The sequence below is a fragment of the Lycorma delicatula genome, chromosome 4, assembly GCF_047948215.1.
Source record: "Lycorma delicatula isolate Av1 chromosome 4, ASM4794821v1, whole genome shotgun sequence".
Classification (NCBI taxonomy): domain Eukaryota; kingdom Metazoa; phylum Arthropoda; class Insecta; order Hemiptera; family Fulgoridae; genus Lycorma; species Lycorma delicatula.
Window position 1 is genome coordinate 21,290,450 of NC_134458.1, and position 16,805 is coordinate 21,307,254.

General features: G+C 34.5%; 1 protein-coding gene across 1 annotated transcript in view; it reads left to right on the plus strand.

The window, feature by feature from the left end:
* Window positions 1-16,805, plus strand: part of fzr (fizzy and cell division cycle 20 related) — a 66,215-nt gene that overhangs the window by 33,513 nt on the left and 15,897 nt on the right. The window contains exons 8-9 of the mRNA XM_075362485.1: window positions 8,748-8,911; window positions 10,864-11,061. Coding sequence (XP_075218600.1) covers window positions 8,748-8,911; window positions 10,864-11,061 — 362 coding nt within the window. The remainder of the gene's footprint in view (window positions 1-8,747; window positions 8,912-10,863; window positions 11,062-16,805) is intronic.

A 16,805-nucleotide genomic window follows, 5' to 3' on the forward strand; every position in this document is an offset into this window, starting at 1 on the left:
GTGGGATACATCTTCATATTGTTTGAAATGAATATGAAATATTTCATTTCTTATGAGTATTCCTTTTATACATTGTAAAACTTTAATAGACAGCAATGATAATATACTAAATACTTTGATAAGAAACATCTGCTAACTAGAAGTATCCGTGTTTTCAACTAAATGGAGTCTTTCAATTCTGCATTTCATCTATGCTAGTTTATAATTCATAGGTGTCAGTGGTCATCGACATTAGTTTTGCTGGGTGGATGGCAGCTGTTTTTTGGTTCCATTTATGAAAGTTGTTCATTTTGGGTTGATTATAATCCTAATAAGTTTCTGAATTGCTCACTGTCATCAAGCAATGTTTTTTAGATTCACAGTGTAACAGTTTTATTTTACTTTTTATACAACTTTTTTGTTAGTTATTTTTCATTTTCACGCAAAACTTTGTAACTTTAAACACTTTATTGAAGCTATTAGTTTTTCAGTGAATAGTAATAAGTAATTTCAATTAATAATAAATCATTTTGATATTTGCTCTTAAAAAGAAGATAAAAGATTTGTATATCTGGTTAAGATTAATTTTTTAAAATTTGTTCTGCAGTCTCACTCAGTGTAATAATTTACTAATATATTTAAACATAATTTACTTCTCTTATTATTAATTGCTTATAATTATTATTTCTCAGCTACAGGAGACAATGTTAATCCATTTTTAAAAAAGTAAAGTGTTAAAAAAATTGAATAAATAAAAACAAAGTTAAAGGTTTCATTATTTTTCAGCAGCATTGAATTGTTCATCTCAAGTTTTTAAAATATTCAGTGTAGTTGTCATTTATTTAAAGCCACTTCCTATAGTAATAGTAGTTTGATAAATAGTAAAAAATACTTACGCATGCAGTCATATATATTTTTCTTTTCTTTACTTAAATGTAAAAGATAGTTGGAAAAAAGTTATTTCTATAAAACAGTGTAATAAATAATTTATTAATAAAACATAAGAAATCACATAAATTTATTACCATCGGTTAGATTAAATATTAAATTCCTGTTTTTTTTTTTAAATTTCATTAATTAGTACGTAAAATTATATTTGTTATAAGTGTTATAATTATGAATGGTAAATGAAAACAGTTTTCAAACTGTTAAAATTTGTTTTCCTTCAAAACAGGTTGAATCATAATGCTACTGAGAGATAGGCAGATTTTGTACAAAAAATTACTGACTACCCCATCTACATAAAACACAGGTTCTTGAGAATGATTAGATGTGCAGTATGGTAACTTATTTTTCTGTAAACTTTTGTACTGCCCACAACGTTAGTTGTCACTGACCATCACCAGTATCGCTCAAAGTTTGGCATTAATTAGCATCAATTGTATGGTATCTGTTAATAAAATAACATATTAATTAGCTGATAAATTGTTTGGCTGATATATGGTATATTAGTATCCAGAATATCCCCGACGGGGAGTCTTATTCTTTAAGACTTTGGGGGTTGGCGTCCCCACGGGCCTAGCCTCTGCAGCTATTCTTCCCACTATACAGTGAGCTGCAGAACACTTTACATCATACACATATACTACACCAAGAACACTACATAAATTACAACATACACACTTACTCAATTACACAACAACATCCTACACTGATACTTCTTACATTAACACCCGGTGGTGTTGCGACATCTTACGAAACGCAACTGTAACCCAAGGTGGGAACAAATCATGCCGATGGGTGAATGGCTCTACGTATTGAGTCTCGAACGATGTCCTCTGGGCACACTGGCGAACCCAGTTGTACTTAGCTCTAGCTCCAGTACGCGTGCGCTCTGCTGAAGTGGTCCATTTTTTGCCGGTACTCATGGGACCAAAATTTCTGTTCCTGTATTAAATTCCAAGATGGTGGTCCATCTGAAAAAACCACCAAATTAAGTCTTTTATAAGAGACCTCAAGAAAAGCTGATCAGAGATCAGCTTTGTCTGACGAGGATATAAGACCTACCGAAGAGAACTGCAAATCTTTAGACTTGAACTCTAAAAATATTAGATTCGTTGTTCTCCGAAATAGTCAGGAAGGTGGCTCCCTCCAAAAGGTTTCACCTTTCTTAATAAACAAAACTGTAACAGGTGCAAGTGGCTCCCCGAAGAACATCAGGAAATTACGTGACTGATCGATTCTGATCGAAACATTCAACGACGAACAGAGTCGATCTATCTTACGCCTCCGTAATATGGGTGTTATAAATATAAGTGCAGAAAGCCACAAAACTTTAAATACGAGCCGGGGTGTAATTTTTTGTCGAGACCTTTTAGATATCACTGAAATAGTTGACGAGCTTTGCCAACAAGATGTTGTTGAAGTGAAACATATTACGAAACGGCAGAACGGAAAAGAAGAACCGACACCGTCTCTTATACTAACATTCAATCTCCCTGTTCCACCAGAAAAGATTAAAGTGGGTTACCTCTCGGTTCGGGTACGACCATTCATACCCAACCTACGGCGATGTTTCAGATGCCAAGGTTTTGGTCACACTACAACATCTTGCATGAAAACTGAGATCTGTGCTCGATGTGCTAAAGAAGGTCACAATGACACTAACTGCGAAGAAAGTGAAAAATGTGAAAACTGCAGTGGTCCACATACAGCCCACTCCCGAGATTGCCCAATCTTTAAAGAAGAAAAGGCAATTCTCAAAATCTGTACGGAGCAAAAGCTATCTTTCCCGGCCGCACGAAGAGAATACAAAAAGTTAAATAATTCACGGAACCTGGTTAAACCAGATGTATCTTTTGCCACCGCTACATAGAAACAAACTCTTACAAACGTTAATAATCAGCAGTGCGGATCCTGCAATGAACTTAAAAAACTTGTTCAGATGCTTTCTGATCAAGTAGCTTCACTTACAGCCACTATCTCAGAGCTGACAAAGATGAATAAAAAGTCTTTCGTCGCAGTTAGTGAATCCAACAGTGTGATACACACGAAAGTTCCTGCTCCCAAAGTCGTACCGGCACGAGTAGCGACTATCACAGCTGGCAGTAAGCCACTTAATAAGCTCCCCGTAAAGGGAACCCACATAACCACCCCCCTCTGGGATGTTAACTGCAGCATCCCATTCAAATAAATCTCCTCCACCATCACCTCATATACTGGAGGATATGGTTGAAGAACCACCCGACCCTAGGGCATCGGAGTTCTTTAAAATAAAAAATAAAAACCGAATCACGTACAGCTAATTTTTATATAATTTCCAAAATTTAATTATTTAATTTTTTTATAATTTTTTTTACACTTATGAACATTATTCAGTGGAATGTTAGAGGTACTCAGTCCCGCATTGAAGATATTAGAGTACTAGCGCACACACATGATCCACTAATCATGTGTTTCCAAGAAACTCACCTTCTACAACATGACCCAATTACACTCAGAAGATACTTCTGTGAGAGATACGACTGCCTAGTAGACAGTAGGGAGAGTGGTGGAGTAGCGATTTTCATGAAGAATGGGGTGTCAGCTACAAGAATTCAACTAACCACTGTCATTCCTGCTATTGCAGTAAAGGTCTCTATTCAATTAAAATTGCATATCTGCAATCTGTATCTCTCACCGAACACTGAGTTCAGTGCTTTAGATGTCTCAAATCTCTTCACGCAAATACCATCTCCATCGTTAATAGTAGGAGACTTCAATGCCCATCATATTTCCTGGGGCTCAACCTTCTGCTCCACTCGAGGAAATATGATAAACAGATTGAGACAAGAATTTGACCTTTGTCTACAGAATAATGGATCACACACATTCATGTCCTTATCATCTGGTACTGTATCTAACCTTGATCTCTCCATATGCTCACCGAATGTGCTCCCTCATTTTAATTGGTCTGTTTGTGATGACTTTCACGGCAGTGATCATAAACCAATTATTATTGGTTTCGGTGTAGATTGCGAGATTAAAAGAAGGCCACGGAGATGGATAGTTGAAAAGGCGGATTGGAACGGATACCATAAAGCATTCCAATCCCAGTATGGCGATAGAGCGAACATCCTCGAACAATATTCTTCTTTTACGTCCATGATACTTGAGAATGCCAACAGATATATCCCACAAACATCTGGTAATCCTAGACGTCCTTTCGTTCCATGGTGGAACGATGATTGCAAATATGCTATTAGGAATCGACGGCAGGCACTACGCAAATTTAATCGTAGGCCTACAACAGAACAATTAAATTTATACCGCAGGGCTAGAGCGGTGTGCCGTCGGGTATTCTTGGACGCTAAGAAGAATTCATGGACAAAATACGTGAGTACTATCTCACGCACTACTCCCACGTCTACTGTATGGAAGAAAATTCGTGCAATTTTCGGATCACCGAACAATCTATTCTCGGTCTTATTGATAAAGGAGAACTCCTTTCATCACCCTCGGAAGTGGCAAATAGTCTAGCAAAATCTTTCTGCTCGGTGTGTCTCACCTCATCATATAATAACGATTTTCAAAGGTACAAGATACAAATAGAAGTATTATTGTTAAACATTGGTGATTCGGTTGGTGAATTAAACACTCCATTCGTATACAAGGAATTGTTACATGCACTTAAAAACTCACGGGACACTTCCCCTGGACGAGACAATATTCGCCTTTCCATGCTTTTACACCTTCCTAATTCGGCACTACAACAACTTTTGAATATTTTCAACGGTTTATTCTGCGAACAAGTCTTCCCACCCGGCTGGTCAGAAGCATTTATTATACCAGTACTAAAACCTGGTAAAGACCAAACCAACCCCTCAAGCTACCGCCCTATTTCATTAACAAGCGTTTTGAGTAAAATAATGGAGAGAATGGTAAACCACAGGCTTACATGGTACTTGGAGAAACATGGCTTTCTATCGCCAGAACAGTGTGGTTTCCGACAAGGACGATCTTCCATTGATCATTTAGTGTCAATAGAAACAGCCATACAAAACGCTTTCCTAAATCGCCAACACCTCGTCGCTATCTTCTTCGATATAAAAAAGGCGTATGACACAGCCTGGCGACATGGTATTCTTAACACTCTCAAAAAATGGGGAATCAAGGGCAATATGCTTGCTTTTATCCGGGGATTCTTAAATCACCGAACGGCTCGTGTTCGTGTGGATGATTCGCTCTCAGATAGTGTCATCTTGGAGAATGGAGTGCCCCAAGGTAGTGTATTAAGTGCCACCTTATTTTCTGTAGCCATAAACGGTATTACCAAATGTGTGCAGGCTCCTGTCTCATGTTCTCAATTTGCTGACGATATTGCAATTTACATTGCAAGCCGTTCAACACCTACAGCAGCGAGACTACTGCAGAACACTATATCTCACCTTGAAGCTTGGTCCAGGATTACTGGTTTCACATTTTCATCCGAAAAAACAAAATGTGTAGTTTTTACTCGGCTACGAAACCCTTCTATTAGGCAAGTTTTTCTGAACGGAGAGACTATTACTATTTGTATCTACGTCAAGTATTTAGGTTTATTTTTTGATAACCTACTTTCTTGAGTCAAACATATAAAAGAATTGAAAACAATATGTTCCAAAATTCTAGATATGATGCGAGTCCTTACTAACACCAACTGGGGAGCCGATAGATCATGTATGATACGGTTTTACTATTCCTTTGTTCGCTCCCGTTTAGATTATGGTTGTGTCGCTTACTCTTCAGCTCGTCAAACCGTGCTTAAAATGCTGGATAGTGTACATCATGCTTTCCTTCGGCTTGCCACAGGCATGTTTAGATCAAGTCCTGTCACAAGCTTACTTGTAGACTGTGGTGAACCATCACTTTGGGATAGACGAGACCAGCTTTTATTATCTTATTTTGCTCGCCTCAGAGGACAGCCAAATCACCCGGTTCTTGAGTCAGTCTTTAGAAATCCTAATCTAGGAAAGTATGAGGACCATCCACGTCGTACTGCAGCTGTAGGTGTCCGTACGCAACGTCTGCTGCAGCATATAAATGTTGACACACCGTCATTCTTTCCTACCTATCCTTGCTCATATCCTCCATATAGAATAAACCTTATAAATTTTACTTTTGACCTTACGACATACAATAAACAATCAACACTACCTATTGTCTTCCAGCAAATGTTTCGGTGTGTTCTCTCCAAGATGAAACCAGACGCGGTTGTATACACTGATGGATCGAAACAAAACGATACCGTTGGCTGTGCATTTGATCTCAATGAAAGAACTTATATGTTTGGTCTACCCGGTATTATGAGTGTGTTTACCGCTGAACTATACGCTATAAATAAGGCTCTAAACATCATTAACCCTAAATATAGAAAAATTCTTATTTGTAGTGACTCGTGTAGTGCTCTCCAAGCCTTAAAAATCTTTTATTCCACACATCCTATCGTCATTGAAATTTACAACGCAATCGCTGAGTTTAATAATCGCAACACAGAAGTAAGTTTTTGCTGGGTCCCAAGCCATTTAGGAATTTTAGGTAATGAACATGCAGATTCCGCTGCCAAAGAAGCATGTAACCAGCTCCTTTCACCACCCGAGTTGCTACTTCTGATTTTATTAATTATGTAAAACAATCACTAAGAGCAATGTGGCAAGGTGACTGGATGGCTAGTGTAGATAATAAACTCCGGCAGATTAAAAATTCTGTGTTGCCATGGGACTCTTCATGTAGAAAATCTCGGCGTGAGGAAGTAGTCCTCTGTCGGTTGCGAATAGGACACACCAGGGTCACACACGGGCACCTGATGACAAGAGAACAAGCACCCCTATGCACACGATGCAACTACCGCATGACTGTGCACCACATACTCGTGGACTGCATATGTTATGTGGCATTGCGTCGTAAGTTTAAATTACCCAGAAACATCCGTGGTGTCTTGTGCAACGACAATGAAGTTTTAAACCGGATGTTCCTTTTTCTGCGAAGTGTAGGGTTAACCCAAAAAATTTGACATTGTCTGGTATATAACTTATTCTAGAAAAGTTTTTAATAGATTTGATTTTGTTAACTGAGGAGGGAGCCTTTTACACTCCCTATCCTAATCTGTTAAATTTTATTTTTTATATAGTTTTTTTTATTTATTATTTTAGCTTTTATGTTTTAATGACTCAGTCTGTGATAAGTTTTATTTAATTTCTTTATTTTAGTTTTAACCTAGTTCTATGTTTTATGTTTGTTGCTTATTTTTTAAACTTTTTTGTATCATTTTTGTGCTCTTGTTATCCGAGAATGGGGCTTTTACACCCATCTCAGACTTTGTTTAATTGTTTTGCTTTTATTTTTTATTTTTATTTTAAGTTTTAGTTTTACGGTTTTATTAGGTTTTAGTTTTATTTTAAGTTTTAGTTTTTCATAAAAAAAAAAATACCCGGCTGATGATAACGTACAGACGTTTTTCGCCCTCCACAAAAAAAAAAAAAAAAGTATCCAGGATATACAGAGTCCAGGCTTTGTTTAGCTTTACAAAATATCTTTCATAATTGAATTTATATAATAATAATAGTAAAATTCTTTAAGAATTGTTATTCTGTATTAAATGAATGAAATAAAATGTTGCGCAATAGTAAAGATTGTATTTTGTAGAAGAATTTTATTTTAATGTGGATGGTAAAATTTACATCAAATATTATAAAATTGCTACTGGTACAATACAAGGCGTGTTTTTAAAGTAAGTACCATTTTGAAATTCTGCTGCTGCTACGCTGCGGTCGGCATTCCACACATGCACACTGTGTACCCGCATCTGTTGGCAAGTACAGATGCCATTACGGAAATATTCGACTGTGTGTACATTTGTTTGTGAGTATTTAAAATGTCTTCACTGATTGAGAATCCTGTGAACTGTGAAATACATGGTATGATTTGTTTTCTTAGTGCTAAAGGCGTGAAAGTGGCTGAAATTCATCGTCAAATCAGTGAAGTGTATGGAGAAAACATTATGAGCAATGGAATGGTATGAAAATGAGTTAGAGCTTTTAAAGATGGCCACCAGAATGTTCATGATGAGGAACATAATGGTACAGAAAGTTAACAAAAAAGTGAGAGAGAACAGACACTTTACAATTTCTTTGCTATCTGAAGAATTTCCTCAAGTTTCAAGTGTTGTTTATGAAATTGTTACCGAACGCTTAAATTATCGAAAATTGTTATCGTGTTGCAGTGATTATTAAGTCAGACGACAGACTTCTGTGACAGCATGTTCAAAAGCTGCATGATATGACAAGTGTCTTGATATTGGTGGCAATTATGTAGAAAAGCAGATTAAAGTACAGGCTTTCATGTAAAAATAAAATTGTTAAGAATAGTGTACTTGTTGTTTTTTTTTAATTTCAAAACTGTACTTACTTTAAGAACATGTCTCATATTATAAAAAGCCTATAGGAAATTTTGTTTTATTTAATCTAATCATCTTTGTAATAGTAAGTTAATCTTTTTGTTAGTATAAGGAACTGATCTTGATATTATATTACATTGTTAGAAGATCTTAATTTCTAAGTTTGTTTTTATTTTTTGTGAAATAAAGAAATGTGTAATATTTCAAAAAATTACTATTCAGTACACTTACGTTTTATTCACAGTTCCTGTTATACGAGAATTGTGTATTTTGTTTGGCTGATATATTAGTATTCAGAGTTCACCACCACTCCAGCTTTGTTTATCTTCACTTAGAAAATATATTTCATAATTGAATCTATATAAAAACGTAATACAAATAAGTTAATTTTTTTTTTTTTTTAATTTTATTGCAGCTATTGCTTGGTCACCACACCATCATGGATTACTTGCTAGTGGTGGAGGTACAGCTGATCGATGTATTAGATTCTGGAACACTCTTACTGGTCAACCGATGCAGTGTGTCGACACTGGTTCTCAAGTTTGCAATCTTGCTTGGTCTAAGCATTCTTCGGAATTGGTCTGTTTCTTATTGTTTTATCTCTATTACAGTATGAAGGTTTCATGTCTATTGTTCCAGTATTCCCTTTTTGTAATAATATTTTGTATTTTATGAAAAACATTAAAATCGCCTATTTTGATATATTTCTGAAGTTTTACTTAACAAATACCAAAATTTACAATCACGGTTCAAATAAAATTTAGTGGGTCATTCCTTACATTACCGACCCAGAATTTGAGTGAAGCTTTTAAGATTGTTGGCTCTATAACATCTATACACATCAAAATTTTCTAAAAACCATTTTTTTTTTTAACTTAATTGACTTTTCTTAATTAATTTAGTTTAATTTCTTAATTGACTTAATTAAAACAAAGTTATCGGGAAATTAAATTTTTTTACTGTTGGAGGTGTACTGTTTAATCGAAGGCAGATGTAGTAGTGTCAGTTTCTCTCACAAGAATTTGCAATGACCAAAAATCTGTGTTGTTAGTACTGATTCTTTATGTTAAATACACAGTACGTAAATTTTTTTTTGCGCATCTCCCAAAGGTGAAATGTTAAAATTTTATCGCTTATAGTGTAAAATTTAGATCATCATAAGATTTATCATGATGTAAACAAACTCATGTATTCATATTTTATTCAGTTTGGCAAACGAGTAGTATTTTATAAATCCTACACAAGATTATTTAAAACCTAATAAGCATTAAAGCTTATTAAATAAGATTATTTATTTAGCTTCTAATCGTAAAAGATTTAAATTAATTAGTAGAAGAGGTCTCGACAATATTGTGGCAGATTAATTTCATGATTACAAAAATCTCATAATTCGAGAAGAAAAAAGATTTATGGCAATCAGATAATTTCATGTCATAATTCATAATTATGGCATGAGATTATGATATAAGAATATGTTTTGTTCTTATATAACAGCAAATCCTTAGAATCAAAATGTGAGACCAAAGAATTGATTCGTTGTCAGTATGGGTCTTTTTCATACTTTCATCTGTCATAAGTTAATTTACTGATATACTGTTTTGAAATATTATTTTGTTATAATTGCATACTTCTTGATTATTCTGTCTTATAATTTAAGTTTTATTATTTTACTACTGTAAAAATACACATAGGTTTTCTCTTAATAATATTCAGCAGGGATGCTGTGAATACGTCATTCTACATGTTTTTGCTTTATATTGTGTATAAGTTATTTGTTTTGTTGTGTTACAAACATATAAAATAAAATATATATGTTCATAAAAAAAAGTTCATAAATTATAAAATGGTTATAAAGTAAAAATAAGTGCTCCTAAACTGAATTATGGCATTCAGATTGTAGGCTCATGAACAGATTGTTAATCAATTTTGCCAGAAATCAAACTGTAAATTTTATTATATATATATATATATATATATATATATATGTTTATTTTTTTTTTTAATAAGTAAAAAAATTAAAAAATACTTCTTATTTAGAGTGATTTTTATTTTTGTATTGTTTACTAAGGCAACTATTATTTATAAAACTTATATACTATTATTCCATTAATTAGCATAAAAACAACTTAATAGAAAGGAATATTCAGAGGATATAAGGTGATCAGTCAGGCCTCACAGGGACAGGGATTTTGATAGATAATTTACCTAATTTTACTCTTAACTGAAAATCATAAAAATTGATAATACGTGAAAAAACAAGCACTATAACATGCCTTCATGTGAAGACATGACATAGACATGTCTTCATAAGAATGCTCACAGTGTATAAGACTGTGTGGTGGGAAAATGAGCTGGTTGCCCTGGCTAGCTTTAAAGGGTAAATTAAATTAAATATACGAAAACATTGAAAGAAAAATTTGAACACTGCTGGCTGGTAATAATAATAATTGTATTTGATTGTAGAGAATTTTGTATACATAATTGATCACAAAAGAAAATTCTAGAAAATTAACTTTAGAAAATATTTTCAGGTGAGCACTCACGGTTATTCACAGAATCAGATATTGGTCTGGAAGTACCCTACGCTTACGCAAGTTGCTAAACTTACTGGACATTCTTATAGAGTCCTTTATTTAGCAATGTCCCCTGATGGTGAAGCAATAGTTACTGGTGCAGGTGATGAAACATTAAGGTTTTGGAATGTTTTCTCTAAAGTTCGATCACAAAAAGTAAGTTATATTCTTTTCATGAATGCAATTTATTGTTTTAAATTCTGTAAAAATCATTTGAATGTCATTTTTATTCTGTTCACCTTGTTATTCTGTTAATACATAATTATTGAATTAAGCTGTTGTGAAGTAAGGTAAGTTTAAACTTGTAAAATTACTTCATGGTTTTTTTTTCAAAGCTGTGATGCATAAATGCTGTTATCAGATAAATACCTTAATTTTTTAATGTAAAATGGATATTTGTTGACTTATTGTACTAGCATAATCATTTATATAACCGGTAAGTGTTGATGAAAATTTGATGAATATGTAGTATATTCTCAACAGAAATATTTATTTATTCGATGGTCAATCTATTGATACGTCATTAGATTACTGGCCTTCCAATACCAGGGTCCTTCAGACGTACTTCTATAATCAATCATTTCTTTACATACTCTTAAATGTCCCCAATAAATAACAGAACCCTCACTTCTACAGATAACACACACACACAGGAGATATGAGGATTTTCATCATGAAAAGATGTTCTGCAAGGCAGTCTCTTGACCCATAGTCATCCTGAAGACTGCCACAGATTCCCATTGAGGATTGTCAGGAATTATATTCTCGCCATTAATTACAACTATACCCTGTTTTACAATCCATCTGAGTCGTTAAATAATTCAGGAACTTTTGTTTAAACCTTCAGTTTATAACATTTTTAATGGAATGGTAGACAAACTATATGTTTTAGTCATCATTATTTGGTCTCCTCGCTTCAGTAATAGGTCAGCCTTCTCATTTCCTTTGATTCCAATATGAGATGGTATCCATTGAATGATAACTGAAATGTTAACTTCACCTGATCTACCAACTGACTGCCTAATTTCGGGTGTTCTTGACATTATTGGGAGATGAAATGACACTGGCAAATTTAGAATCGCAAAACAATATTACTTTCTTAGGAATTTCAGATTGGCCAACAGCTGTTTTAAAGCATTGTTAATTGCCTCCAGCTCTCCATCATAATGAGTTTGATGTTTGATAATGAGTTTGATTTCCTATAGATAAATAAAAACTGAAGTATAGATACCGACTTCAATGCACCTTCCATCCTCCTCAAATAGCCGTCACTATAAATATGGGACCTTTCCGGCTCGGGATAGTGATCTTGTGTAAACATTTGCACAATGATCTTCAATAGCTTCCATCAATATCCTATTTCCTCAACAGCTCACCTAAGTCCAGTTTAGCTTCATTATTGAATGTACATAATAGGCATTTTGGAAGTTCAAGATTTTCTATGCTGCAAGTAGGAACAAACTCCTGACTTATTTACTTGACCTGTTGTATAAAACTCGTTTGTGTTTTATACAAACAATATTTTATATAAGAGATTTTTGTAAGGGTTATATCTGTGCCAGTAATCATCAGAAGGCAATCTAGTTAATCTCTTCTGCTGAAGAATTGCTAATTGTTTTATTTCCATCTACAGTGGTGGATTATTCATAGCAGCTTGCAGTACCAGAATCAGTTATGTTTTCACAGTCCAGTAATAAGTCTCATGACCTGGTTCTGTACCCGTCCCATCAAAGATGTTTGCCAATGTCAGCACCTCACACCCATGCAACAACAAGAGAGGTTTAATATGAATCTTGTATTTTAAGTTTAACATTGATAAGGACATCCCTACCACTTCATAGCCAATCTTTTAAATATATTTAGTCTATTCCTTACTTTTTCTGATGTCTTTTCATCATGTTTCTTCTCCGTCATCTTTGTATCCAGGAACAGACCAAGGTACTTGGCATTGCCATACTTCTATAATTGTTTGCCCTCATACATCAAACTAATCTCTAGGAGAGAGTGTATGTGAGAGAATAAATTGTAAAAGGTCTTCTCTGTACTAACCGTCATGCTATTCTCATAGGACCAGTTTGCTAGAGTGGTAAGAACTGTATTCATTTTGGTAGATAGTTTAAGTATTTTGCTTTTTGGTAATGAAACCCATATAACAGAGTCATCTGCATAGAGTGCTGTCCTGATCCCCTCTATTTTCTGTAGGGCAGTTGGCAAGTCATCAGTCATGAAGTTGAACGTGGTTGGACTCAGTACAGCTCCCTGAGGAACACCAACATTTTGTTTCCTAAAACCTGATAATGTACCATTGACCCTCATAACACGGAACCATTGGTTGATGAACAAGTAAAGCCACCTTAACATGTTCCCCTTAATATTATAGTTACCCAGCAACTTTGAAATCCACAAAAACCATCAGACATTTAGATTTATCTAGAGTCCTTAATTTCCTGGCTAAACCATAAAAGTTGTTGTGTGGTTGATTGATATTTCCTGAAGCCTATATACTCCTGGCAAATGATATTTCTGCTTTTCAGGGAAAAGGTGACCCAAGGAGACCATTCTTTCCATAGCTATATCCAAAACAATGCTGGTCAGATAAATTGGTTGCAAGCTGGTTAGAGAGAGAGAGAGTGTCAAGAGTTTTTTGGGTTTCAAAATTGGTACAGTTATTGCCTCCCTCCAGAATGTTGGGATATCTAATTTCCATATTTGATTAAATAGTGGCAGCAGCATCCGCAGTGCAACTGGGCCAAGGTTTTTGAGGAATTCTGCCACTGTCACATCACAACCAGGCATCTTTTTGTTCTTCAGAGAACAGATGAATTCCTTAACCTCCTATATGGTGAACCATCATTGAAGATGTCTTGACATTTTAATTCCATTTGCATTTGTCTTGACATTTTTAAGTTCTTTTGGCAGCTGTATGTGCTTTGTTAAGTGATTTTGCAAGTTCCCTCTCATCAAGGATCTTCTGGGCACCAGTGAATGGCTGCTTACATGATTTTCAACTGCCATTGAAGGAAAATATAAATTTGGAGATTTTGCTGGACTTGTCCCTATAGTTAATAGAGTACCCAGTAACTTGGAAAGCTGTCTGTCCTTTTTTGATTTAATCACTGCTTGTCTCATTACTGCTGTCTTACACCTCTACTTGACCACATCTTGCACCAGTTTGGTTCTCTATGCCTTTTTCCTGGCTTCCTCTCTCTCATTCCTAAGTCTTGACAAGGACACCATCCAGGTCTTGTAATTGTAGACCTTACCCTTGGATATATGCTGTGCTACCACTTTCAGTATAAGGTAGTGTAGTTTTTGGGTGGTGTTGACAGCAGATATTGCAATGAAATCAAAGTTGCCTGCGGCTAGCTTTTCTTCCAGGTCTGTCTTAAATTTTTGCCAGTTTGCCTTCTTGGAATTCCAGCTGCACTTAGTTTCTCTGAGAGGTCCTCTTCCATCAAGCTGTACTTGTGTAACTATCATGCAATGACCACAACCTGCTCCTCCCATGATTTTTCTTTCTGCCCTATAATGGACATCGGTAGAGATCAGAGTTAAATTCAGATTCGTTGATCCATTATAGTGCAAGTACATAGTTGTATAATTGGCATTATATAGGAGCTGTATGCAGTTTGTTGACTTAAACTCTTGAATTGCCTTGCCAGCATCGTGAGTGTCTTGGTATTCATTCCCTGAAAAATGTTCATTGAGATTAGCTACAATTAAATTATCATCTACATTTATAAAATTGATATTTGGCACATTGTTTAGTGGGTTGTGCACTCCATATATTCAAAAATGCTGTTTCTTTGCCCATAAATCCAATTTAATCATTTTACAAAGATCAATAACACCCATACTTTTAATAATTTTAAACTTACTCATCAATCCTCTTCGTATATCAACTAGGATGTCATTGGCAACCTGACGAGATTTTGGGAGAAGGTACATCTGGTAATTTATGAAGAAAAAATATTTTAATGTCATCTGTAATGTTAGCTTCTAGGGTTATAAATATAGAAATGTCTTCTTCTTATAATATTTTTTTGTAATTCTGTCCTCTTAAAGGGGATATTCCAACTATATTTCACTGTAATACCTTAAACATATCAAATCCTATGCTATTTGATCTTAATGAGGCTCATCCCAGGTAACTGAATGGGGGACTGCTCTTTACGTACGGATTGATTACTGTCAAAATCTGCCATCATGAGTTAACTAAAGTAACCTGTTTAGTATTAAACAGGGTGTACCACAAGGAGGTGGCTTCACTACACCCCTCAACAGAAATATAGCCTCCTTGGATGATTGTTTTTGTACTATTATCTTAAAGATTACAGTTTCTACTGGCCAGACTATTAATTAGTGAGTTCCGCTTCAAGCAAGTAGGTGTGATCAAAACATTTGAAGAAATGAAAAACATATAAGTATATGACAACTCATTCCGGTCATCAGCTGTTCACTGCCACAAGAGAAATACATTTTAAATATACGGGTTATATGTTATTATTTTCATTATTACATTTCATTATTATATCATTATTTTCTTCTACGTCTACCCTATCATTATCATCCTCTGAACCAACAGAACCATCTGAGTTAGTGTAATACTGTAGTGGTATTTTTTTTTAACATTCTCTAGGCCTACTTATATTTTCCGTTAACTTATTCTCAACATCAGAACTCATATCACTTTCTTATTGGGGTTACTAATGTTTCCAGCAGCAGATGGTTGATTAGGATTAAAAGATGGATCTTCATCAGTGTTGTTATGAAAAGAACAACAAGTCAACTTACACACGCATCACTCAGATATTCATCGTTAACCAATAATTCATGCAACATATTACCATTTACAGGTGAATGCGATCTAAATTGCCTACCCATTATAATACAAAAACATGAACATATAAATGTTAAAATTAACAGTGCTAATATTTAAGTGTAATAAAAAAAAATGCACAGTTAAAGTAAACAGAACACAAATGACAGCATGACTAAACAAACAAGCAAAGCCAAGATAACTTACAGAGCTGCCAACACAACAGGTTGACCAATATGGGATTTAATTATGTTTTATTTAACTAAACTATGTATATATGCTTTGGAAATTAAATTTATCTTTTTATAAAAAATATTTTTCTACAACGTAAAATATTTCTAAACAGTTAGTTTGTATTTTTAATTTAGAAGAACAGTATTGAAATGTCTGTTCAAACGGATGTTGGCAGTTTTTCCATAATTTAAAGACATCCATTTGATCAAACATTGGCACTAAAAGGGTTAAGGAATATAATCAATCATTTCTTACAGTAATACTGTTAATCTATGAAATAACAGAATTTGGGTTCTGGGTAAGATTGTAAACTACATGATTCCACAACACCAAGGCCATGGGTTTCTATTTTTATTAAAATTATAGACTTTGGACAACCTTATTAGAATTATCCTCTGAATTTGCAGCTAGAATCATTATGTCATAGAATTAAGCATACATTTGAAGATTTTAAATAACTACGAAGGATATCTCTAAAGTAAAGAAATTAGCTGGGAAATTTCTCTCCGTAAGGTTGGTGAACCTGTGCCTTTCATAGTAATGTACACACTGCATTGTTGTCTAAGTTGTCACGTTTTAGTATCTTTGATTACGTGTGAGTTATTAGTTATAAAATGAATAGGAAAATTGATGTTGTTGTCAACTATGAAGTACGTGGAGTCAAATGTTTTTTAAACAATCAGAAAATTAAACTGACTGAAATTCGTAGGTGGTTGGTTGCTGTGTACACTGATAATGTAGTGAATGAAATACATGTCTGAAAATGGTGTGAAAGGTTTAGAAATAACAGAATTAATGTGCATGATAAAGAACGTTTGGGGAGGCCCTTGATAATCACCAAGGACTT